This window comes from Electrona antarctica (genome assembly GCF_951216825.1).
Source record: "Electrona antarctica genome assembly, contig: scaffold_80, whole genome shotgun sequence".
In the NCBI taxonomy this organism is placed as follows: domain Eukaryota; kingdom Metazoa; phylum Chordata; class Actinopteri; order Myctophiformes; family Myctophidae; genus Electrona; species Electrona antarctica.
This window is the reverse complement of record NW_027638308.1, coordinates 214,314-240,660: the sequence shown is the minus strand read 5'-3', so window position 1 is coordinate 240,660 and position 26,347 is coordinate 214,314. Positions and strand designations below refer to the sequence as shown.

Below are 26,347 nucleotides of genomic sequence, written 5' to 3'. Positions count from 1 at the left end.
CACCTTTGTGATGCCCGAAAACCAGGACATGCTATTGTTCTACAGATGTTTGCCAGGACTCAGGACAACCACAGCTTGACAATACCGTTTATTAGCCTTATAGACGGAACTATACGTAGACAGGAAAAGGACGTTGACCGGGGGAGAGAAGCGTTACAATTAATATATACAGCAGCACTAGCCACACCAGAGGAGACGCCATAAGAGGGTCGACAGACAGACAGACAGACAGACAGACAGACAGACAGACAGACAGACAGACAGACAGACAGACAGACAGACAGACAGACAGACAGACAGACAGACAGACAGACAGACACCACAACAAAGGAGGTGACCGACCATCCCAAGGAGAACAACCCGTGGGGAGGAGTGGGGGCTGGGGGCTGTCGGGGGGGAGAATGGCGTGCCACCAGGCCTTCAGCACAGACTCCTTCACCCTGGCAGGAGACTCTGCCCTGCCGATCCTCATGCACCACGCGGCCTCCGCCGGCGACTGCCTGCCGTTGGTCGCCTCGCACGCTCACAGCATGGTGTCTGCAGGTACACACACACCGCTCACAGCATGGTGTCTGCAGGTACACACACACCGCTCACAGCATGGTGTCTGCAGGTACACACACACCTCACACGCTCACAGCATGGTGTCTGCAGGTACACACACACCTCACACGCTCACAGCATGGTGTCTGCAGGTACACACACACCGCTCACAGCATGGTGTCTGCAGGTACACACACACCGCTCACAGCATGGTGTCTGCAGGTACACACACACCGCTCACAGCATGGTGTCTGCAGGTACACACACACCGCTCCACGCTCACAGCATGGTGTCTGCAGGTACACACACACCGCTCCACGCTCACAGCATGGTGTCTGCAGGTACACACACACCGCTCCACACTCACAGCATGGTGTCTGCAGGTACACACACACCGCTCCACACTCACAGCATGGTGTCTGCAGGTACACACACACCGCTCCACACGCTCACAGCATGGTGTCTGCAGGTACACACACACCGCTCCACGCTCACAGCATGGTGTCTGCAGGTACACACACACCGCTCCACCGCTCACAGCATGGTGTCTGCAGGTACACACACACCGCTCCACCGCTCACAGCATGGTGTCTGCAGGTACACACACACCGCTCCACCGCCGATAGTCCTTTTGGTTACACTTGTATGTACTGTACACCCCCGTAGTAACACATGGACACATGATTATTATTATTATCCATGAGGATGTTTTTTTACTGTGCTGCTTTCTGCAGCCGCAGCTTCTATCTGCAGAGATCAAAGGGTGGAAAGGTGGTACCTTTCAGGTACCTTTTCTAAAGGTGGTACCTTTCAGGTACCTTTTCTAAAGGTGGTACCTTTACACCCTTTTATCTCTGCAGGTGTTTTAACCCATTCTGGGCAGGAACCCCTGTTGGTGTTTTAAGCATTATTGTATGCTCTAGCTATTGAAAAATAGCAGATCTACAAGCTCGTAGCGCGCCACTCGGTGGCGCGCTATGAGCTTGTAGATCTGCTATTTTTGAAAAGTCGTGAAATTGTGGCGTAAATCTTTGAATATATATTTTAGAGCGAACATTTTTAACTAAAATATTTGCTTCTGGGGGGGTCCCAGGAACTACATATTTTGAGATGGGGGTCCGTGGCCCAATAGAGATAATTCTGGGAGTCCTTGACATGAAAAAGGTTGAGCACCACTGACATAGAAACATGGGTTTTTCAGAAAAATGTTAGGATTTTGAAGCCTTTTTTTTTATCGACCTCAGTCCAAAATGGGTTAATGAGCAGTTACAGTAAATTAACCGTTTGGCTGGAATGGTTCATGGATTTCCTTTCCTTTCCTTTCCTTTCCCTGCATCCTCTCCTCTCTCCTCTCCTCTCTCCTCTCTGCTACAGGTGCATCCTCTCCTCTCCTCTCTCCTCTCTGCTACAGGTGCATCCTCTCCTCTCCTCTCCTCTCTGCTACAGGTGCATCCTCTCCTCTCCTCTCCTCTCTCCTCTCTGCTACAGGTGCATCCTCTCCTCTCCTCTCCTCTCTGCTACAGGTGCATCCTCTCCTCTCCTCTCCTCTCTCCTCTCTGCTACAGGTGCATCCTCTCCTCTCCTCTCTGCTACAGGTGCATCCTCTCCTCTCCTCTCCTCTCCTCTCCTCTCCTCTCCTCTCCTCTCCTCTCCTCTCCTCTCCTCTCTGCTACAGGTGCATCCTCTCCTCTCCTCTCTCCTCTCTGCTACAGGTGCAGTGTGATCCACTGGAGATGCTTTCACTGACTGACTGACTGTTAGGGTTAGGGTTTCACTGACTGACTGTGGGGCTAAAGAATGAAACGAAGATGTATCTGCCCCTTGTCGTACAGTGACTCAATAATATTGACCATAAGCTGTCATGATGGATAAATACACATTGCAGAGAGACATGCCTCTCCTTCCACTCTAACCTTGTGTAACCATAAAAAAGACATCTTGACAGCACTTTGTATTGCTGTGGATTAAGGTGATCCTTCTGGGATGACTGGATTTAGGTGATCCTTCTGGGATGACTGGATTAAGGTGATCCTTCTGGGATGACTGGATTTATAACACTGGATTTATGTGTTTTGAGAACCATGACTGCTCTTTACACACTCATTTTAACTCAAAAACCAACTAAATGGAAAAAAGCGGCACTCCAAAATAAAAGATGAAAAAGCAGCACTCCAAAATAAAAGATGCAAGTCTGGCTCAGATGCAATTTCTCATGTTTATTTGAGAACGCTGACGTGTTTCGGCAGTAGCCTTCTCCAGAGCAGAGTGCAGACTAAAACATGATACTGGGGATGTAGGTCCCTCTTAATTCTGGGCGGAAAACCCTTTTGGTGTTTTAAGCATTATGTTCTACTTTAGCTATTGAAAAATAGCAGATCTACAAGCTCATAGCGCTCACAGAGTGCCGCGCTACGACCTTGTAGGTCTGCTATTTTTGAAAGATCGTGAAAATGTGCTGCAAATCTTTGAATATACTCTTTCAGAGTGAAAGTTTTTAACTCAAATCTGTGTTTCTGGGGGGGTCCCTTTCTCCTTAGGGTTTCTGGGGAGGTCCCTTCCTCCTTACGGCCGGGCTCCACCGGGCGCGTCAGCGTCGCGTCTCCGTCACCGTCAGGGAATGTTCCCTTTTTAATCAATGAAGGGTGGCTCCACTGCCCGCGTTGACGGAGACGCGACGCGTGCATTAAAATTGAACCGGTGCGTTTTTTGACGCGACGCGACGGAGACGCAACGCGTCCGGTGGAGCCCTGGTGTTAGGTGTAGGGGGGGAGGTCCCTTCCTCCTTAGGTGTAGGGGGGGAGGTCCCTTCCTCCTTAGGTGTAGGGGGGAGGTCCCTTCCTCCTTAGGTGTAGGGGGGAGGTCCCTTGTAGGCATTTGTATAATCGTCCTCAGGTCTAAATGGGTTAAAGCCAAGGGGCCAGTGAGGCTATTCAACGTTGAAGCACTGGGCCCTAGTGGTAGGAGGAGGGACTACAGGCGGACCCGTGGATTAATGACCGGGAAACCCCGTGCAGCTGGGCTTTAACATTGAGCGCTCGGTTGCACTTCCGCATTTGACCACCAAAATTCGATGGTCAAATGCGGAAGTAGACGTTCTGAGACGGGACTTCCGGCAGTCTTCCGGGTGCTTCAAAACGCCACTGAGCAACTTCCACTGACATGAATAGCGGAGGGGGCGGAGCTTCGCGCCAGATCAGTCTCTATCCTTTTAATAGTCTATGGTTAAAGCCAACATTTGATCATCCCCACCTGTGTAGGGGGGGGGAGGTCCTTACTTAACAATCATCAATTATCAATTATCAATTACAACAGCATCACAGTTAGAATTGAAATAGCAGTTCACAATTAACAAAGTAATGTTTTACTGTGTGGTTATGTTACCATAAACAGAAACAGTTGATGGACAAAGTGAGACAAAGACACTCCTGGCATTAAAAAAAAAAACTTCAATAGTGCCAAAATATTACTTAAGTAAGGACAACAGTACTCAATAATACCGTTAATACTTTGTTCAATTCCAATCTAAACTATATGTAAATGTTTCTAATGAGTTAATTTGGCCCAGCTGTGTCTCCTGATCGACGCATGTGGGATAATTGCTGTAGATGTTTCTAGCAGGGTGACACAAAATGTGTCTTTCAGGATGCAGTACGGTTAGTTTCTGTTTCAAATCAAATCAAACGATCCCCCTGATTGGCCACAGCTCAGAATAACCCAATTAGATCTGAGGACTAATGTCTTGTAACCTCATGTTTCGTTCTGCCCAGGACCCGCACAATTATCTGTATTTGGCCGCCGACCCCCATCTTAAAATATGTTGTTCCAGGGACTCCCCCAGAAGCAAAGATTTGAGTTAAAAACGTTCACTCTGAAAGAATGTTTAATTTTCACGATTTTTCTTGTAGATCTGCTATTTTTCAATAGCTAAAAGTATAACATAATACTTAAAACACCGAAAGGGGTTTCCGTACAGAATGGGATAAAGGCAGAATTATATGAGGCAGCACATTAGGCTGTCCTATCTAGAAGATACGGAGACGGTGCCTCAAAATGCATCGCTGCTGTCAAATGTGTTATCAGATTTCTATAGTCATTTAATTTTATGCCTGCTCATGGGGTATACAGTATACTGTACCTAAATTAATTAAATGGTGCATTTATATATGATGCCTTATTGCAATATGGGCATTCACACCAGTGTTGTTTTTGGCAGCAAATTTCTATTTTAGTTTTAGTCATAATTATAGTCTCTTGAATAGTTCATTTAGTTTTAGTCATAATTATAGTCTCTTGAATAGTTCATTTAGTTTTAGTCATAATTATAGTCTATTGAATAGTTTTCATTTAGTTTTAGTCATAATTATAGTCTCTTGAATAGTTTATTTAGTTTTAGTCATAATTATAGTCTCTTGAATAGTTTATTTAGTTTTAGTCATAATTATAGTCTCTTGAATAGTTTATTTAGTTTTAGTCATAATTATAGTCTCTTGAATAGTTCATTTAGTTTTAGTCATAATTATAGTCTCTTGAATAGTTTTCATTTAGTTTTAGTCATAATTATAGTCTCTTGAATAGTTTTCATTTAGTTTTAGTCATAATTATAGTCTCTTGAATAGTTTTCATTTAGTTTTAGTCATAATTATAGTCTCTTGAATAGTTCATTTAGTTTTAGTCATAATTATAGTCTCTTGAATAGTTTTCATTTAGTTTTAGTCATAATTATAGTCTCTTGAATAGTTTTCATTTAGTTTTAGTCATAATTATAGTCTCTTGAATAGTTCATTTAGTTTTAGTCATAATTATAGTCTCTTGAATAGTTTTCATTTAGTTGTAGTCATAATTATAGTCTCTTGAATAGTTTTCATTTAGTTTTAGTGAGTCACCGGGAATGTGAGGGTCTAGTTTTAGTCGACTAAATATCATACGATTTTAGCCGACTAAATCTACAGGCGATTTAGTCGACTAAAATGTATTTTGGCGGGCCTTGATGCCGTCGAAATTACTGATTTTACACTTGCTGAAAACAGCAGATCTCCAAGCTCGTAGCTTGGAGATCTGCTGTTTTCAGCATGCAACCAAGTGTAAAATGACATGTGTCTTTTACTTATAGTGGGTCTCTTGTCCACTAGTCCCTTTCGTAACATTTTAGTCTAGTTTTTATTTGACAACGAAATTGTCACTATATAGTCTTAGTCATCATATCATTAGTTTTCATTTAGTCTCCATCAGGAGCTGTGTCTTGCTCAAGGACACTTCGACACAGGGGTCATCGATCGTCATGCTTGCTTGTGGTAGGCATTTTTGTCAAAATGACATTGGGCCATTCTCATGCTGGTTTTTAATTGGTCTATTCAATAGACCAATTAAAAACCAGCATGAGAATGGCAATTCTACTAATAGACTCTAATAGACTCCATTGTACCATTGTATGACAATAAAAGGGCTTAAACGGTCAATTAATCAATAGAATAGATAGAATATTTCAAAGCCAACAAACTGAATGTTTGCAACCCGTATACCTGAAACTCTGGATCAAATTCATACATTTTGGGGTGTCAAATGTCGTAGTTGGAACTTTGAATTAATTTAAATACATTCATTGTGGTGATAAAAAAATATATTGAAATATGTTAGAAGAATCACTTTCGCAGGTTTATTAATTATGAATTGAGTTATATTGAACTACTTTCAAAACCACTGCTTTTTAAACTTGTGGAGTTGGCTGTCTGTCTGTCTAACTGATTAACTAACTGTTCATCTCTCTCTCTCTCTCTCTGTGTCTCTCCCCCTCCCCCCCCAGTGCCCTCGGGCCTGTCTCTCATGCAGTCGTCCAAGCGCTCCCACATGCACCTGACCTCCTCCTCCCTGGGCAACGGCCCCGGTCTGCACTACCCCGTCACCCCCTGTCACTACAGCAACCAGCAGGCCACCTACGGCATGATGGCAGGTGGGTGGTGGTACTGGGGTACTGATACTGGGGTCTAGGGTGGTGGTGGTAGTGGTGGTGGTGGTGGTCTGGTCCCCAAGCAGGCCTACTGGGGTCTAGGGTGGTGGTAGTGGTGGTGGTCTGGTCCCCAAGCAGGCCTACTGGGGTCTAGGGTGGTGGTAGTGGTGGTGGTCTGGTCCCCAAGCAGGCCTACTGGGGTCTAGGGTGGTGGTAGTGGTGGTGGTCTGGTCCCCAAGCAGGCCTACTGGGGTCTAGGGTGGTGGTGGTGGTCTGGTCCCCAAGCAGGCCTACTGGGGTCTAGGGTGGTGGTGGTGGTGGTCTGGTCCCCAAGCAGGCCTACTGGGGTCTAGGGTGGTGGTGGTGGTGGTGGTCTGGTCCCCAAGCAGGCCTACTGGGGTCTAGGGTGGTGGTGGTGGTGGTGGTCTGGTCCCCAAGCAGGCCTACTGGGGTCTAGGGTGGTGGTGGTGGTGGTGGTCTGGTCCCCAAGCAGGCCTACTGGGGTCTAGGGTGGTGGTAGTGGTGGTGGTCTGGTCCCCAAGCAGGCCTACTGGGGTCTAGGGTGGTGGTGGTGGTCTGGTCCCCAAGCAGGCCTACTGGGGTCTAGGGTGGTGGTGGTCTGGTCCCCAAGCAGGCCTACTGGGGTCTAGGGTGGTGGTGGTGGTGGTCTGGTCCCCAAGCAGGCCTACTGGGGTCTAGGGTGGTGGTGGTGGTGGTGGTCTGGTCCCCAAGCAGGCCTACTGGGGTCTAGGGTGGTGGTGGTGGTGGTGGTCTGGTCCCCAAGCAGGCCTACTGGGGTCTAGGGTGGTGGTGGTGGTGGTGGTCTGGTCCCCAAGCAGGCCTACTGGGGTCTAGGGTGGTGGTGGTGGTCTGGGCCCCAAGAAGGCCTACTGGGGTCTAGGGTGGTGGTGGTGGTGGTGGTCTGGTCCCCAAGCAGGCCTACTGGGGTCTAGGGTGGGTGGTGGTGGTCTGGGCCCCAAGAAGGCCTACTGGGGTCTTGGGTGGTGGTGGTGGTGGTGGTCTGGTCCCCAAGCAGGCCTACTGGGGGATGCATGCCTGCATGCCTTCGACCTCCGATTATGTTGCGAGTAAATATTTGACCGATAACCTTTTCCAGAACTAAAAACACTGTTCCAAACTCTACCAGCAGCAAGGCTGTCGTGTGGAATGCAGAGCAATGCAGGTTGCCTAGCAACTGTCCAGAGACGAAATGTTTTTATAATCGTCATGGGGGCCCGCCCACGCTGTCCGGTCTAATTCCTCATGGGGGCTCGAGCCCCGCCGCCCCCACGGAGTCTACGTCACTGCAACTGTCTACATGAAAATGACCGACCGCAGTTGAAAACAAAAACTAACATATCGGCCGATCAAGAAGAAATAAAAATTGCTTATCGGTATCGGCCCCCAAAAAACGTGATCGGAGCATCTCTACTTGGTGGTACTGTGGGCTTGAGTGTTTGTAATGGTAGACCGCGTTGGGAGTTGAGTGTTTGTAATGGTAGACCGGGTTGGGAGTTGAGTGTTTGTAATGGTAGACCGGGTTGGGAGTTGAGTCTTTGTAATGGTAGACCGGGTTGGGAGTTGAGTGTTTGTAATGGTAGACCGGGTTGGGAGTTGAGTGTTTGTAATGGTAGACCGGGTTGGGAGTTGAGTGTTTGTAATGGTAGACCGGGTTGGGAGTTGAGTGTTTGTAATGGTAGACCGGGTTGGGAGTTGAGTGTTTGTAATGGTAGACCGGGTTGGGAGTTGAGTGTTTGTAATGGTAGACCGGGTTGGGAGTTGAGTGTTTGTAATGGTAGACCGGGTTGGGAGTTGAGTGTTTGTAATGGTAGACCGGGTTGGGAGTTGAGTGTTTGTAATGGTAGACCGGGTTGGGAGTTGAGTGTTTGTAATGGTAGACCGGGTTGGGAGTTGAGTGTTTGTAATGGTAGACCGGGTTGGGAGTTGAGTGTTTGTAATGGTAGACCGGGTTGGGAGTTGAGTGTTTGTAATGGTAGACCGGGTTGGGAGTTGAGTGTTTGTAATGGTAGACCGGGTTGGGAGTTGAGTGTTTGTAATGGTAGACCGGGTTGGGAGTTGAGTGTTTGTAATGGTAGACCGGGTTGGGAGTTGCCTTGCAGGTAGCCTCGATACCCAGGCTTTCATTTCGTCTACCTTGCAAGATCCGCTCTAGATCTAGACTCTAGAGCGGATACGGATACGATGCAGGCTGCTGATCTGCTCCAGATCTAGACTCTAGAGCGGATACGGATACGATGCAGGCTGCTGATCCGCTCTAGATCTAGACTCTAGAGCGGATACGGATACGATGCAGGCTGCTGATCTGCTCTAGACTCTAGAGCGGATACGGATACGATGCAGGCTGCTGATCCGCTCTAGATCTAGACTCTAGAGCGGATACGGAGCGCACATGTCTGTACGTGTGAAGTATCGGATGCAGAAGGGTTTCTAATGACGTAATTGCAGCCGATAACGATAGGTCCGATACGATCTTGTGAAATGTTGCAAATTTTAATATTTCCAAAATGATAACGTCAAAACTGTTCCTGTGTGTTGGGGGGGAGGAAGGGGAGGGAAGGTTTAGGCCTGTCACGAAGATGATAAATGATATTATACTCTATATCTGATTGACATTTATACCACTTAAATGGTGTACATTATCAGTTTCTCCAGATAGGGTAAATGCCGATTACCGATCAGAGTGAATATCGGCCGATATGGCCGATTACCGATCAGAGTGAATATCGGCCGATATGGCCGATTACCGATCAGAGTGAATATCGGCCGATATGGCCGATCACCGATCGATTATCGGAGCCTCTCTAGCGGAAAACCAACTGGGTGTGAGACTCTGTTCAAAGATTGTGTTTCATTATCACATTGATTTGATTGGTTTCCATTTAGTCTGTAATTTATGAATGAACAGTAAAAAAAAAAAGAAAAATCTTAGTCAATTTAATTCAAATGGAACCAAATGCACCCATCATGATGTGTACACGATACTATACAGTACACTTTCAGAGTTAAATAAACATTTACAATGCAATGACATGCCCAAAATAGGGATCCATTATTTTATTATAATTATTTATAAATTTGTATTTCAACTCAAACTGCAGTGTAAAGGCACATGTACCCAACACGTACATGACATTGAATGACCCCTTCTCCTCTGCCAAGGCATTCAAAACACCTACAGTACTGTATGTGTACTTGTCAGTAGCAAGGAGCAGTTGCAGAAGTGAATATGCAGCTACCTCACAGACCTGGAACAGAATGTGAAGGCAGAGATTGTTTGCCCACATTGCACCAACTTGTCAACAACACAACAACTGATGGAAGACTACGGCATTCTCTGGGGTCAAAAAGGGGAAAGGACGCTCACCTCAGCCTGGGAAACTAAACAGAATGTAGATGGTTATCCTAAAATATCTTGTGTTTAAAATACAACTTGATGAGTCTGTGTATCAGGAGAATTGCCCTTGGCACAGAGAACACTCACACCCCTTTCTGTTTTCTTGGCTGTCCTCCACCAGCACAGGATAGTGTAGTATTGAACTGAAATTCATGTGTTCAAATAATCTCGCTGTCCAGTGCAAAGTACAAATTCTTATGATCATGTCTTGTTAGTCAGGGAATATTATGAGTATAATGTCAAATCTGGGAATACATTTCTTATACCAAGAATTGTCTTCACCAATGTGTTTGTAAAGGTGTCTACTAACATATCTATAGTCACCAATGTGTTTGTAAAGGTGTCTACTAACATATCTATAGTCACCAATGTGTTTGTAAAGGTGTCTACTAACATATCTATAGTCACCAATGTGTTTGTAAAGGTGTCTACTAACATATCTATAGTCACCAATGTGTTTGTAAAGGTGTCTACTAACATATCTATAGTCACCAATGTGTTTGTAAAGGTGTCTACTAACATATCTATAGTCACCAATGTGTTTGTAAAGGTGTCTACTAACATATCTATAGTCACCAATGTGTTTGTAAAGGTGTCTACTAACATATCTATAGTCACCAATGTGTTTGTAAAGGTGTCTACTAACATATCTATAGTCACCAATGTGTTTGTAAAGGTGTCTACTAACATATCTATAGTCACCAATGTGTTTGTAAAGGTGTCTACTAACATATCTATAGTCACCAATGTGTTTGTAAAGGTGTCTGCTAACATATCTATAGTCACCAATGTGTTTGTAAAGGTGTCTACTAACATATCTATAGTCACCAATGTGTTTGTAAAGGTGTCTACTAACATATCTATAGTCACCAATGTGTTTGTAAAGGTGTCTACTAACATATCTATAGTCACCAATGTGTTTGTAAAGGTGTCTACTAACATATCTATAGTCACCAATGTGTTTGTAAAGGTGTCTACTAACATATCCCACAATGGTTTCTATTCAACCACCCTACGGGAATGTTTGACAGCTGCTGAAAGGTTCCATCAACAACCAATATTAGGCAAAATGTTCTAAATTTCATTATGCTCCAAGTAGCATGTGACAATTGTGACATGTCAAACTGGGGGTTTTCATGATTCCGCATCCATTCCAAGCATTAGTTTTGCACAAAAAAACACTCAGGTGCAGCAAAGTTTGCATCCACAAAATCAAGGCATATGTCCTCAGTCAAGATACAACGAACATGTCATGTCACCCAGTCTTAAATCTGCACCGCACGCACAGTGTGTGTGTCATTGTGTAAATAGATTGATGATTTGTGACAGTGTTGACGTGTGTTTTGTGCTTCTCTCCAGCTCAAGAGATGCTGTCTGCCAGCATCTCACAGACTCGCATCCTGCAGACCTGCAGCGTGCCACACCCTAACATGGTGGGCGGAGCCAACACCCTGCAAGGTAGCCTGAAAAACACACACACACACATCAATACAGCCTGTTATCTCTCCTATGTGGTACCAACATCAATACAGCCTGTTATCTCTCCTATGTGGTACCAACATCAATACAGCCTGTTATCTCTCCTATGTGGTACCAACATCAATACAGCCTGTTATCTCTCCTATGTGGTACCAACATCAATACAGCCTGTTATCTCTCCTATGTGGTACCAACATCAATACAGCCTGTTATCTCTCCTATGTGGTACCAACATCAATACAGCCTGTTATCTCTCCTATGTGGTACCAACATCAATACAGCCTGTTATCTCTCCTATGTGGTACCAACATCAATACAGCCTGTTATCTCTCCTATGTGGTACCAACATCAATACAGCCTGTTATCTCTCCTATGTGGTACCAACATCAATACAGCCTGTTATCTCTCCTACTGGTACCAACATCAATACAGCCTGTTATCTCTCCTACTGGTACCAACATCAATACAGCCTGTTATCTCTCCTACTGGTACCAACATCAATACAGCCTGTTATCTCTCCTACTGGTACCAACATCAATACAGCCTGTTATCTCTCCTATGTGGTACCAACATCAATACAGCCTGTTATCTCTCCTATATGTGGTACCAACATCAATACAGCCCGTTATCTCTCCTATGTGGTACCAACATCAATACAGCCTGTTATCTCTCCTATATGTGGTACCAACATCAATACAGCCTGTTATCTCTCCTATGTGGTACCAACATCAATACAGCCTGTTATCTCTCCTATATGTGGTACCAACATCAATACAGCCTGTTATCTCTCCTATGTGGTACCAACATCAATACAGCCTGTTATCTCTCCTATGTGGTACCAACATCAATACAGCCTGTTATCTCTCCTATGTGGTACCAACATCAATACAGCATGGAATTGTGAACAAAATCTTTTCCATCGACAACACAATATTTTAAGTTTTGGGTCTGAGGGGCTAAATCTCCTCAAATGGTGGTCCATGGCTCAAATACACAATAAATAATAGGCCTGGATATGAAACGGGTTGAAAACCACTGCCCTGTGGGTATTTTTGTATTTTGTATTTATTTATTCAGCACAATATAAAAAACAACACAGTGAGCATATAAATATAAGAGTGGTAAAGTGCTAGGCTGAGGCAAAAAAACCCAAGGGGCTTATACGAGGCCTCTACCTATGTAAATGAAACATTGTACAAGAAATATAGAACATCCAGAAGACATAGTTGCAGTATATAAAACAAGAACAATACAAAACAAAAAAACAACAAGAACATGATTAGAATTATAGGTTATCTACATGATTAGAGAAAAGAAGAGATGATACAAAGAGATATAATTAAGTAATTAAGTAATCTGGTCAATTAAGTGGGTCCTAAATTTATGTTTGAAGTTTTTCAATGAAGTAGAATTCGATGAGATTGCTGTATAGGTGTTCCATAGCTGGGCCCCCTTGTATCTGATGGAGAACTGACACAGACCAGTTCGGAACTTTGGGAGATGTAAATTATTTGCCTGTCTCGTATTGAAAGGGTCTGATACTGTATAGTAAGCCGGCCAGGTGTAGCATCTTTAGACTGTATGTTTATTTTACTAACGACAGCAGAGACCACTAGCATATGATGGGCTATCATTCACATACTGTCTGTAGTGGGCTATCATTCACATACCGTCTGTAGTGGCTATCATTCACATACCGTCTGTAGTGGCAAACTTCCTCTTCTTTAAGTTTGCACACTTAAATGTAGCAGTCTATGGCTAGGGCAAAAGCTTGACGCACAAAAGGAGTTCACAGTATTGTACAAAAAAAAAGGTTCTTTACTTTGATCAAAAAACAATACAAAACGTATTTCCTTTCTGTGTGTGTGTGTGTGTGTGGTCAAAAACTGTGTTGCTCCAAAGCTGCTTCACTTCACAATGCCAGCAAACCCCCCAGACAATATGAGTTGCTAATCAACATGGCAAGGAGCATCCCATTGGCTAAGGCTCATTAATACAATTAACTCAGAACCCACAGAGCTGCATTCTACAGGTCATGTTAACCTCCTAATATCACACAGGTGCATTGGATAGGACTCGTTAACCCCCACTATGGCTCTTACACAGTCATTGAATGAATGCTCCCCGATCAATGCCAAATGCTCCGAGTTCAAATCTGACTTCTGACTGAAGTCCTCGGGTCTCAACACTCTCATTATCCACATGTAAATGAAGTATAAAACCTGCCGAAATAATTCTAAAAAAATAATAGCTCGAAAAGGCAGAATTGAAAAGTGCAGGCCTTGGTCTTTAGGGAGTGTGCAGACTGCACACAATGTTTTGTGCACACAATGTTTTGTGCATACAAAGTTGTATGCAGATCGGTGCATGAAAAGACATGACTTGGCCTGTTATAGCGCCACCATGAGGCTGATTTGAAAATAAGTCAAGTGGCATTGCTTCCTCAGCCTAGTAACAGGCCTTTGGGGCAGAGGTTCATCGTTGGCATCCAGGGAGTGTGTGCGCACACTGGAGAGACAAATAAATAAAAAATATGTAAATGTACTGCATTCTATCCACCACAAGAGGGGAGTATAACATCACCCACAAACAAATATGCCAATGCTCTGTGTGTGTGTGTGTGTGTGTGTGTGTGTGTGTGTGTGTGTGTGTGTGTGTGTGTGTGTGTGTGAGTGTGAGCGCGTGTGTGTGCGTGCGTGCGTGCGTGCGTGCGTGCGTGCGTGCGTGCGTGCGTGCGTGCGTGCGTGCGCCAATGAAGGTAATTAACAGCACGATAGTTATTAGTGACAGGATTATCAGAGTTTCAACCGTTTCTGCATGTTTTAATTGGCATGGCAGGTGTTCTTGTGCCATGGAATGAAGTCTCTGCATATAGACTCTAACACCCTATAGACACCCTATAGACACCCTATAGACACCCTATAGACTCTAACACCCTATAGACACCCTATAGACACCCTATAGACACCCTATAGACTCTAACACCCTATAGACACCCTATAGACACCCTATAGACACCCTATAGACACCCTACCCCATAGACTCTAACACCCCATGGACTCTAACACCCTATAGGCACCCTATAGACACCCTATAGAGACCCTATAGACACCCTATAGACTCTAACACCCTATAGACACCCTATAGACACCCTATAGACTCTAACACCCTATAGACACCCTATAGAGACCCTATAGACACCCTATAGACTCTAACACCCTATAGACACCCTATAGACACCCTATAGACACCCTATAGACTCTAACACCCTATAGACACCCTATAGACACCCTATAGACACCCTGTAGACTCTAACACCCTATAGACACCCTATAGACACCCTATAGACACCCTATAGACTCTAACACCCTATAGACACCCTATAGACACCCTATAGACTCTAACACCCTATAGACACCCTATAGACACCCCATAGACTCTAACACCCTATAGACACCCTATAGACACCCTATAGACACCCTATAGACTCTAACACCCTATAGACACCCTAGACACCCTATAGACTCTAACACCCTATAGACACCCTATAGACACCCCATAGACTCTAACACCCTATAGACACCCTATAGACACCCTATAGACACCCTATATACACCCTATAGACTCTAACACCCTATAGACACCCTATAGACACCCTATAGACTCTAACACCCTATAGACACCATATAGACACCCTATATACACCCTATAGACTCTAACACCCTATAGACACCCTATAGACACCCTATAGACACCCTATAGACTCTAACACCCTATAGACACCCTATAGACACCCTATATACACCCTATAGACTCTAACACCCTATAGACACCCTATAGACACCCTATAGACTCTAACCCCATAATGATAATGATGATGTAATGATGATGTATCCCACCTGTCTCCTTGTTACATGTTTTATATGCCTAAGCTTCTCTCTCCCTCCATCCCTCCCTCTATCCTTCCCTCCCTCCCTCCCTCCCTCTATCCTTCCCTCCCTCCCTCCCTCCCTCCCTCCCTCCCTCCCTCCATCCACCCATCCATCCATCCCTCCCTCCCTCTCACCCTCCCTCCCTCCCTCCATCCATCCATCCATCCATCCATCGATCCATCCATCCATCCATCCCTCTCTCCCTCCCTCCCTCCCTCTCTCCCTCCATCCCTCCCTCCCTCCATCCCTCCCTCTCTCCCTCCCTCCCTCCCTCCCTCCCTCCCTCCATCCCTCCCTCCCTCCCTCTATCCTTCCTTCCCTCCCTCCCTCCCAGGTTCTCTACCTCCCTGCCTGTATAAGTTTCCAGACCACGGCCTCGGCGGAGGCTCTTGCAGTCTAAGCCACGGTTTCTCCTCGCTGCCGCCGGCCCTCCTGCAGTCTGACGAGGTCCCGGGGGGGGTCCTCCTCCCCGGGCTGGGGGAGCTGGTCAAGGCAGACCCCCACAGGAGGGGCAGCGGCGGCGGCAGCAGGCCCCTGGACGAGACCCCCGCCATGGACTCCCCCCAGATACGAGAACTGGAGAGGTTTGCTAATGACTTCAAGCTACGCAGGATCAAACTCGGTAAGTTATACAAGCCATGCAGTGTTAGTTTCGTCGGTGTGTGCACCTGTCTGTGCTAATACTGTAGGTGTGTATGTATGTGTACCTGCAGGGTACACCCAGACCAATGTGGGCGAGGCGCTGGCCGCCGTGCACGGCTCAGAGTTCAGTCAGACCACCATCTGTCGCTTCGAGAACCTGCAGCTGAGCTTCAAGAACGCCTGCAAACTCAAAGCCATCCTGGCCAAGTGGCTGGAAGAGGCCGAGCAGGCTGGAGGTGGGTCTCACACACACACACACACACTGCAGGCTGGAGGTGGGTCTCACACACACACACACACACACACACACACTGCAGGCTGGAGGTGGGTCTCACACACACACACACTGCAGCACGCAGGGCCGGCCCTCCCATCAGGCAGAACAGGCAGTTGCCTAGGGCATCATGACTTCATGAGGGGAGGGGGGCATCCACCAAGCAAAAAAAAAACCCACAGTGCTTTAGAACACAAGGGGGCCATGGTCATTTTTCAAGGGGGCATCACGAAAAATCCTGCCTAGGGCACCACATTGCTCAGGGCCGGCACTGGTAGCACGTCGTTGGGTCAAAACACACACACACACACACACACACACACACACACACACACACACACACACACACACACACACACACACACACCCCCACACACACACACACACACACACAGTCGGGAGGAAACCATCATTTTTCAGGAAATGAAAAATATACATTTTTCAGGAAATTAAGACAACCATATATGTTTAAAACAAAGCAATACAGCCTCATCAAAGTTGGTGTTGTAACTTTATATATTGGCAATTACTTCCATGAGAGGGGGAGAGGTGTTGGAGTTAGTTGCTTTAGCAGACATTTTGAGGGTCCAATGGAGTTAAGAGGTTTTGTCCAAAGCACTTTTCACTACTTTCCATTGGTTCAATACACAGACGTAAAGGGTGTTCAGTAGCACTGATTTAAGCCAAAAGAAAATCAAAAATGGAGTTATGAGGTTTCCTCCCGACAGCAACACAATTAAATTATTTTTGCTCCGAGCCTCTCATCAGTCTAGATGTTGTGGACACTAGGTGGCGCTGTGGTGCTCCGAGCCTCTCATCAGTCTTACAGCATGTGGTGTAGATGTTGTGGACACTAGGTGGCGCTGTGGTCTCTCAACAGTCTTACAGACAGAAACACACCAGTGTTACAACAGGACAAAAAAAAACTATAGGGCAAAAGAAAGAACACAAAAACAAAAGTGTAAAGTAAACTAAAGCTTTTCAGCAGAGACTGACTGCCCCCTGGGGGAAGAAACTGTTACTGACTGCCTGGGGGAAGAAACTGGTACTGACTGCCTGGGGGAAGAAACTGTTACTGACTGCCTGGGGGAAGAACCTGTTACTGAGCCTGACTGCCTGGGGGAAGCCTGGGGGAGCCTGGGGGAGCCTGACTGCCTGGGGGAAGCCTGGGGGAGCCTGGGGGAGCCTGACTGCCTGGGGGAAGCCTGGGGGAGCCTGGGGGAGCCTGACTGCCTGGGGGAAGAAACTGTTACTGAGCCTGACTGCCTGGGGGAAGAAACTGTTACTGAGACTGACTGCCTGGGGGAAGCCTGGGGGAGCCTGGGGGAGCCTGGGGGAAGAACCTGTTACTGAGACTGACTGCCTGGGGGAAGAACCTGTTACTGAGACTGACTGCCTGGGGGAAGGAACTGTTACTGAGACTGACTGCCTGGGGGAAGCCTGGGGGAGCCTGGGGGAGCCTGGGGGAAGAACCTGTTACTGAGACTGACTGCCTGGGGGAAGAACCTGTTACTGAGACTGACTGCCTGGGGGAAGGAACTGTTACTGAGACTGACTGCCCCCTGGGGGAAGAAAGTGTTACTGAGACTGACTGCCCCCTGGGGGAAGAAAGTGTTACTGAGCCTGACTGCCCCCTGGGGGAAGGAACTGTTACTGAGACTGACTGCCTGGGGGAGCCTGACTGCCTGGGGGAAGAAACTGTTACTGAGACTGACTGCCTGGGGGAAGAAACTGTTACTGAGACGGGTGGAGGAGATTTGATGCTCTGGTAGGGTGTTTTTTGAAGGGAGTAGTTAGTTGGAACAGAGTAGTTGGAACAGAGTAGTTGGAGCAGGGTGTGGGCCGTGGGGTGGCTGGTGTCTTTAATGATGTTGTGGGCTTTTCTCTTACAGCGTGTGGTGTAGATAATGTGGACACTAGGTGGTGCTGTGGTCTCTTACAGCGTGTGGTGTAGATGTTGTGGACACTAGGTGGTGCTGTGGTCTCTCACAGCGTGTGGTGTAGATGTTGTGGACACTAGGTGGTGCTGTGGTCTCTCACAGCGTGTGGTGTAGATGTTGTGGACACTAGGTGGTGCTGTGGTCTCTTACAGTGTGTGGTGTAGATGTTGTGGACACTAGGTGGTGCTGTGGTCTCTTACAGCGTGTGGTGTAGATGTTGTGGACACTAGGTGGTGCTGTGGTCTCTCACAGCGTGTGGTGTAGATGTTGTGGACACTAGGTGGTGCTGTGGTCTCTCACAGCGTGTGGTGTAGATGTTGTGGACACTAGGTGGTGCTGTGGTCTCTTACAGTGTGTGGTGTAGATGTTGTGGACACTAGGCGGAGCTGTGGTCTCTTACAGCGTGTGGTGTAGATGTTGTGGACACTAGGTGGTGCTGTGGTCTCTCACAGCGTGTGGTGTAGATGTTGTGGACACTAGGTGGTGCTGTGGTCTCTCACAGCGTGTGGTGTAGATGTTGTGGACACTAGGTGGTGCTGTGGTCTCTTACAGCGTGTGGTGTAGATGTTGTGGACACTAGGTGGTGCTGTGGTCTCTCACAGCGTGTGGTGTAGATGTTGTGGACACTAGGTGGTGCTGTGGTCTCTCACAGCGTGTGGTGTAGATGTTGTGGACACTAGGTGGTGCTGTGGTCTCTTACAGCGTGTGGTGTAGATGTTGTGGACACTAGGTGGTGCTGTGGTCTCTTACAGCGTGTGGTGTAGATGTAGTGGACACTAGGTGGTGCTGTGGTCTCTTACAGCGTGTGGTGTAGATGTAGTGGACACTAGGTGGTGCTGTGGTCTCTTACAGCGTGTGGTGTAGATGTTGTGGACACTAGGTGGTGCTGTGGTCTCTTACAGCGTGTGGTGTAGATGTTGTGGACACTAGGTGGTGCTGTGGTCTCTTACAGCGTGTGGTGTAGATGTTGTGGACACTAGGTGGTGCTGTGGTCTCTTACAGCGTGTGGTGTAGATGTTGTGGACACTAGGTGGTGCTGTGGTCTCTTACAGCGTGTGGTGTAGATGTTGTGGACACTAGGTGGTGCTGTGGTCTCTTACAGCGTGTGGTGTAGATGTTGTGGACACTAGGTGGTGCTGTGGTCTCTTACAGCGTGTGGTGTAGATGTTGTGGACACTAGGTGGTGCTGTGGTCTCTTACAGCGTGTGGTGTAGATGTTGTGGACACTAGGTGGCGCTGTGGTCTCTTACAGCGTGTGGTGTAGATGTTGTGGACACTAGGTGGCGCTGTGGTCTCTTACAGCGTGTGGTGTAGATGTTGTGGACACTAGGTGGCGCTGTGGTCTCTTACAGCGTGTGGTGTAGATGTTGTGGACACTAGGTGGCGCTGTGGTCTCTTACAGCGTGTGGTGTAGATGTTGTGGACACTAGGTGGCGCTGTGGTCTCTTACAGCGTGTGGTGTAGATGTTGTGGGCACTAGGTGGTGCTGTGGTCTCTTACAGCGTGTGGTGTAGATGTTGTGGACACTAGGTGGTGCTGTGGTCTCTTACAGCGTGTGGTGTAGATGTTGTGGACACTAGGTGGTGCTGTGGTCTCTTACAGCGTGTGGTGTAGATGGTGTGGACACTAGGTGGTGCTGTGGTCTCTTACAGCGTGTGGTGTAGATGTTGTGGACACTAGGTGGAGCGTGGCGCTGTGGTCTCTTACAGCGTGTGGTGTAGATGTTGTGGACACTAGGTGGTGCTGTGGTCTCTTACAGCGTGTGGTGTAGATGTTGTGGACACTAGGTGGTGCTGTGGTCTCTTACAGCGTGTGGTGTAGATGTTGTGGACACTAGGTGGTGCTGTGGTCTCTTACAGCGTGTGGTGTAGATGTTGTGGGCACTAGGTGGTGCTGTGGTCTCTTACAGCGTGTGGTGTAGATGTTGTGGACACTAGGTGGTGCTGTGGTCTCTTACAGCGTGTGGTGTAGATGTTGTGGACACTAGGTGGTGCTGTGGTCTCTTACAGCGTGTGGTGTAGATGTTGTGGACACTAGGTGGTGCTGTGGTCTCTTACAGCGTGTGGTGTAGATGTTGTGGACACTAGGTGGTGCTGTGGTCTCTTACAGCGTGTGGTGTAGATGTTGTGGACACTAGGTGGTGCTGTGGTCTCTTACAGCGTGTGGTGTAGATGTTGTGGACACTAGGTGGTGCTGTGGTCTCTTACAGCGTGTGGTGTAGATGTTGTGGACACTAGGTGGTGCTGTGGTCTCTTACAGCGTGTGGTGTAGATGTTGTGGACACTAGGTGGTGCTGTGGTCTCTTACAGCGTGTGGTGTAGATGTTGTGGACACTAGGTGGTGCTGTGGTCTCTTACAGCGTGTGGTGTAGATGTTGTGGACACTAGGTGGTGCTGTGGTCTCTTACAGCGTGTGGTGTAGATGTTGTGGACACTAGGTGGTGCTGTGGTCTCTTACAGCGTGTGGTGTAGATGTTGTGGACACTAGGTGGTGCTGTGGGAGTGTCATGGTCAGTATCATGGTCAGTATCATGGTCAGTAGCATGGTCAGTATCATGGTCAGTATCATGGTCAGTAGCATGGTCAGTAGCATGGTCAGTATCATGGCCAGTAGCATGGTCAGTAGCATGGTCAGTAGCATGGCCAGTATCGTGGCCAGTATCATGGTCAGTATCATGGTCAGTATCATGGTCAGTAGCATGGTCAGTAGCATAGTCAGTATCATGGCCAGTATCATGGTCAGTATCATGTCAGTATCATGGTCAGTATCATGTCAGTAGCATGGTCAGTAGCATGGTGAGTGTCATGGTCAGTATCATGTCAGTATCATGTCAGTATCATGGTCAGTATCATGTCAGTAGCATGGTCAGTATCATGTCAGTATCATGTCAGTATCATGTCAGTATCATGGTCAGTATCATGGTCAGTATCATGTCAGTATCATGTCAGTAGCATGGTCAGTATCATGTCAGTATTATGGTCAGTATTCTGTCAGTAGCATGGTCAGTATCATGTCAGTAGCATGGTCAGTATCATGTCAGTATCATGGTCAGTATCATGTCAGTAGCATGGTCAGTATCATGTCAGTATCATGGTCAGTATCATGTCAGTAGCATGGTCAGTATCATGTCAGTATCATGGTCAGTTTCATGGTCAGTATCATGTCAGTATCATGTCAGTAGCGTGGTCAGTATCCTGTCAGTGGCATGGCTAGTATCATGTCAGTATAATGGTGTAAAACAATCTAAAACTTGCCACGGACACATTTTGTGCGTGTACGGACATGCTGGTGACCCCTGACCTCTGTAGGACATGCTGGTGACCCCTGACCTCTGTAGGACATGCTGGTGACCCCTGACCTCTGTAGGACATGTTGGTGACCCCTGACCTCTGTAGGACATGCTGGTGACCCCTGACCTCTGTAGGACATGCTGGTGACCCCTGACCTCTGTAGGACATGTTGGTGACCCCTGACCTCTGTAGGACATGCATGCATGCTCATCATGATAAAAAGCGCCTCTCACTTCACACGAGTGTGATTATTTTTTACCCCGTTCTAACGCGATGCGTTGAGTCCTTGTAGATCAGCTATTTTTCGATATGCTTGGTCAAAAGTGCCCTTTTAGGGATTTTTTGGATCTCATGGACTCATTATTGGATCTTAAAACCATTTTATGGCCAGAATAAAAAAGGGTGCAGATGAGAACTGCTGTGCAATGTGATTTCACACCAGGATATATAAGATGATGTGTTGTGTTGATACAGACAGACAGACAGACAGACAGACAGACAGACAGACAGACAGACAGATGTTGTGTTGGACCGTTTCCAAAGCAGGAGGACCAAAGCGATCCTATGCGTCTGTAGCAGTGAGGAACAAACTTTATTCCTTTGGAGGGGACTATAAAGCATTGACCTACAACAACATGGAACAGATGGATGTCCATGTCTTCAACACAATGTCTTTATGCTGGAAGAAGTTACCTCCAGTGAGTCCTGGAAGAGGAGACGGTCACCTTGAGGTTCCATCCAGGCGCTACGGCCACACAGCTGTGCTGGTAGAAGATACAGTCTACATCTGGTGAGCCTACTGGGGAGTGGAGTACTACAATGAGCTTCATGCATTTGATGTGGACGCCCACATGTGGTTGAAACCCCGCAGGGTTTTTGGAGCTGTTCCAGAGGCGAGGTGGTGCCACTCAGCCTGTGTCTTGGGGAAGGTCATGTATATCTATGGAGGAGACACCCAGCTGACTGGATTCACTAATGACATGTACAAGTTGGACACCAGCACAATGGTCTGGTCTTTAATTAACACCAGAGGAACTCCACCTCCTGCTTCATGGTGTCACTCTGCTACCATCATTGGGACAAAGATGTTTGTATTTGGGGGCGAACGGGACCAGGTGGTGCCTTTCAACATTATCAGAGTGTTTGACACAGAGACCAACCTCTGGATGAGCACACCTTCTGCACAGCTTCTTCCAGAAGGACGCTGTGGTCATTCAGCCTTTACCTACAATGGAGAGCTGTACATATTTGGCGGCCGTAACCAGAATCGGACCTTAAATAATCTATGGAAATTCAACCCAGAGACCTTCTCCTGGAAGAAGGTTGGGCCCAAAGGGAAACGCCCGAGTCCAATGTATGGTATGTGCTGTTGCATGGTGGGAGATCGTATCATCCTCTTTGGAGGTTACTCCAAACTTGATGAGCTGTTCATCTTAGACTTGAGTCCTACTCTTAAGACGTTATGTAAGCTAGCAGTTATCCAGTACGATCTGGACCAGACCGAACTCCCACACGACATCAGGTGTGAACTGGTAGCCATGACAACCAACAGTGTGCTCACTGCCAACAAGGTCACTAAAAGAAGGAAACACAGAAAACATTGAGTCAACTAAACCAGACCCCATGTGACCAGTCGATGACGTCACTCATGTGCAGTATGACATCACCACTATGACGCCAGTCATCTCCATCTGCGTCTTTCATCCTCCAGTCACGTTCTTTCATCTGAATTATGATCAATAAAATATACGGTTTAATTTGGACCGAGAAAAGATTGCAAAAGATTGTAAATAGAGCGCTGAACTTTGACGTAATTTACACATCCTACCTGAATTGCATTTTTTTGGGGTGAGGGGTGCCGGCCTCTCCTATGCTGGCTTTGTGTGTTCGGCCTGTGACGTCATGTGTGTGGCTATACTGGCTAAGTCTATGGACTTTGTATGTTTTTTTTTTTTTTTTTTTTTACCCCGTTCTGAATTCTATGAAGAATCGACTGACGGCGAGAAAACACTAATGTTAACCGCCGCCGACCTGGAGACAGTTCAGTAAAGCATAAACATAAGAACATTATAATGGTGTAAAACATCATGGTACAAATAAGAACATTATGGTAGTTCATTTGTTCCTTCGTGTAGGCCCTACACGAAGGAACAAATGAACTACCATAATGTTCTTATTTGCCTGTGTAGCCCTACACTGTAGGGCTACACAGGCAATCTGGACATCAGCCAACAAGTGGTATCATCGTCCAGTTCAATTAGGCCGCTGACTCCATGTGGTGACTTGAAGATTCATCCATGATGTGTTCAACAGTCTTTTCGCATTCGCAACAGGTTTTCCGCATTCACAGAGATCAGTGGCAGACACTCCAATCATGTGCAGGTAGAGTTCGGTCTTAGCTACTCCAGAGAAGTCTGTTGAGGTTGACCCAGGCATTCTGTTGAGGTTGACCCAGGTGTTCTGTAGAGGTTGACCCAGGCGTTCTGTAGAGGTTGACCCAGGCATTCTGTTGAGGTTGACCCAGGGGTCCTGTTGAGGTTGACCCAGGCGTTCTGTTGAGGTTGACCCAGGCGTTCTGTTGAGGTTGACCCAGGCATTCTGTTGAGGTTGACCCAGGCATTCTGTTGAGGTTGACCCAGGCGTTATGTTGAGGTTGACCCAGGCATTCTGTTGAGGTTGACCCAGGCATTCTGTTGAGGTTGACCCAGGCATTCTGTTGAGGTTGACCCAGGCATTCTGTTGAGGTTGACCCAGGCATCCTGTTGAGGTTGACCCAGGCGTTCTGTTGAGGTTGACCCAGGCGTTCTGTTGAGGCTGACCCAGGCGTTCTGTTGAGGCTGACCCAGGCATTCTGTTGAGGTTGACCCAGGCATTCTGTTGAGGCTGACCCAGGCGTTCTGTTGAGGCTGACCCAGGCGTTCTGTTGAGGCTGACCCAGGCGTTCTGTTGAGGCTGACCCAGGCATTCTGTTGAGGTTGACCCAGGCATTCTGTTGAGGTTGACCCAGGCATTCTGTTGAGGTTGACCCAGGCGTTATGTTGAGGTTGACCCAGGCATTCTGTTGAGGTTGACCCAGGCATTCTGTTGAGGTTGACCCAGGCATTCTGTTGAGGTTGACCCAGGCATTCTGTTGAGGTTGACCCAGGCATTCTGTTGAGGTTGACCCAGGCATTCTGTTGAGGTTGACCCAGGCATTCTGTTGAGGTTGACCCAGGCATTCTGTTGAGGTTGACCCAGGCGTTCTGTTGAGGTTGACCCAGGCATTCTGTTGAGGTTGACCCAGGCATTCTGTTGAGGTTGACCCAGGCGTTCTGTTGAGGTTGACCCAGGCATTCTTCCGTGGCATTATAATGGTGGCATTTAAAGCTCACATGTCACGCTGATGCTGCAACACGTTAACTTGTAGATCTGCTAATTTTGCAGATATTTTGCACCAGAATAGGGACACCATGGGTTCAAGTGCTTAGACAATGAGGCAGCAAGGCAGTCAGTCAGTCAGTCAGTCAGGCAGGCAGGCAGGCAGGCAGGCAGGCAGTCAGTCAGTCAGGCAGGCTTGGATGGTTCAATTTTGACTCAATTTACAATTTACAATTTAGGCATTTAGCAGACGCTCTTAATCCAGAGCGACTTACATTTAGCAAGAACAAAAGCATGGGAATACATCACATATATAAAAAGCATTTATCAAGAAACATGCGTAAGCTAAGAACGTAGCTAGAACATATATCTATATAATGACACTGTACATATAAACTATACATATATACTATACTATGCTGTACATATATACTATGAAGTGCTATGACTACATACAATGCATTTATTGTGCTGTCTACATAACATGCTATAAGTCTGTATCAAATGCTATCTAAGTCTAAAGTCTAAAGACTCAATGATCAATATGCATCAGCCTTATTTCTTTAATATTGTGTCGTTTTGTATAATATCCCATTCATTACGGTGCATATACGGTAAAGTAACAATATATCCTTTGTCTCAGCTTTGTACAACGAGAAAATGGGCATGAATGAACGCAAGAGGAAACGAAGAACCACCATCAGGTAACGATGAAAATGAAGAATGCAGTAGTGTATATGATACAGTATACTGTCTAATATAATGTTATAATGTTTAACCGCTTAACCCATTTTGGGCGGGAACCCCTTTTGGTGTTTTAAGCATTATGTTATGCTTTAGCTGTTGAAAAATAGCAGATCTACAAGCTCATAGCGCGGCAGCGAGTGCCGCGCTATCAACTTGTAGGTCTGCTAAAATGTGGCGCAAATCTTTGAATATATATTCTTTCAGAGCGAACGTTTTTAACTCAAATCTTTGCTTCTTGGGGGGGGTTAAGAAGGCCAAAACGCATTTGTAGAATCGTCTTAAATACCCTCTCCTCTCCTCTCCCCTCCCCTGTCCTCTCCTCTCCTCCCGGTTTAATTCCGTCTCCTGCAGTCTGGGTGCCAAGGAGGCCCTGGAGCGGAGCTTCATGGAGAAGAGCAAGCCGTCCTCCCAGGAGATCGTGCGGATGGCAGAGGGCCTCCACCTGGAGAAGGAGGTGGTCCGGGTCTGGTTCTGCAACCGCCGGCAACGGGAGAAACGGGTCAAGACCAGCCTCCATCTCAGCTCCTACATGTCCAAGGAGATCACCAGCTGCAGGTAGCCCCGCCCCCAGAGTGACCAGTGGTGGAAAGTAACTAAGTACTTTTACTTAAAGGACAACTTTAGTTTTTTTTAACCAAGGTTCATGTTTTAGGTTGTTATTAAAGAAACTAAAAGATGAGTGTTATTTTTTTTTCATTTGCTGCTTTCTTTCGTTTTAGGGATTTTAGCTGTTTTTGACAGGGGGCAGGGGCATTCGAGCATGGGGCTAAATATGTATTTTTTT

General features: G+C 46.8%; 1 protein-coding gene across 1 annotated transcript; it reads left to right on the top strand.

Annotated features, from left to right (window-relative positions):
- Nucleotides 1-401: 401 nt before the first annotated feature.
- pou1f1 (POU class 1 homeobox 1) lies at nucleotides 402-26,122 on the top strand (the record flags this gene model as incomplete). Its single annotated transcript, XM_079531066.1, has 7 exons — nucleotides 402-543; nucleotides 6,344-6,490; nucleotides 11,262-11,360; nucleotides 15,648-15,935; nucleotides 16,027-16,191; nucleotides 25,460-25,520; nucleotides 25,915-26,122. 7 exons carry the CDS (start codon nucleotides 402-404, stop codon nucleotides 26,120-26,122), a joined length of 1,110 nt encoding a protein of 369 aa, XP_079387192.1.
- Nucleotides 26,123-26,347: the final 225 nt, after the last annotated feature.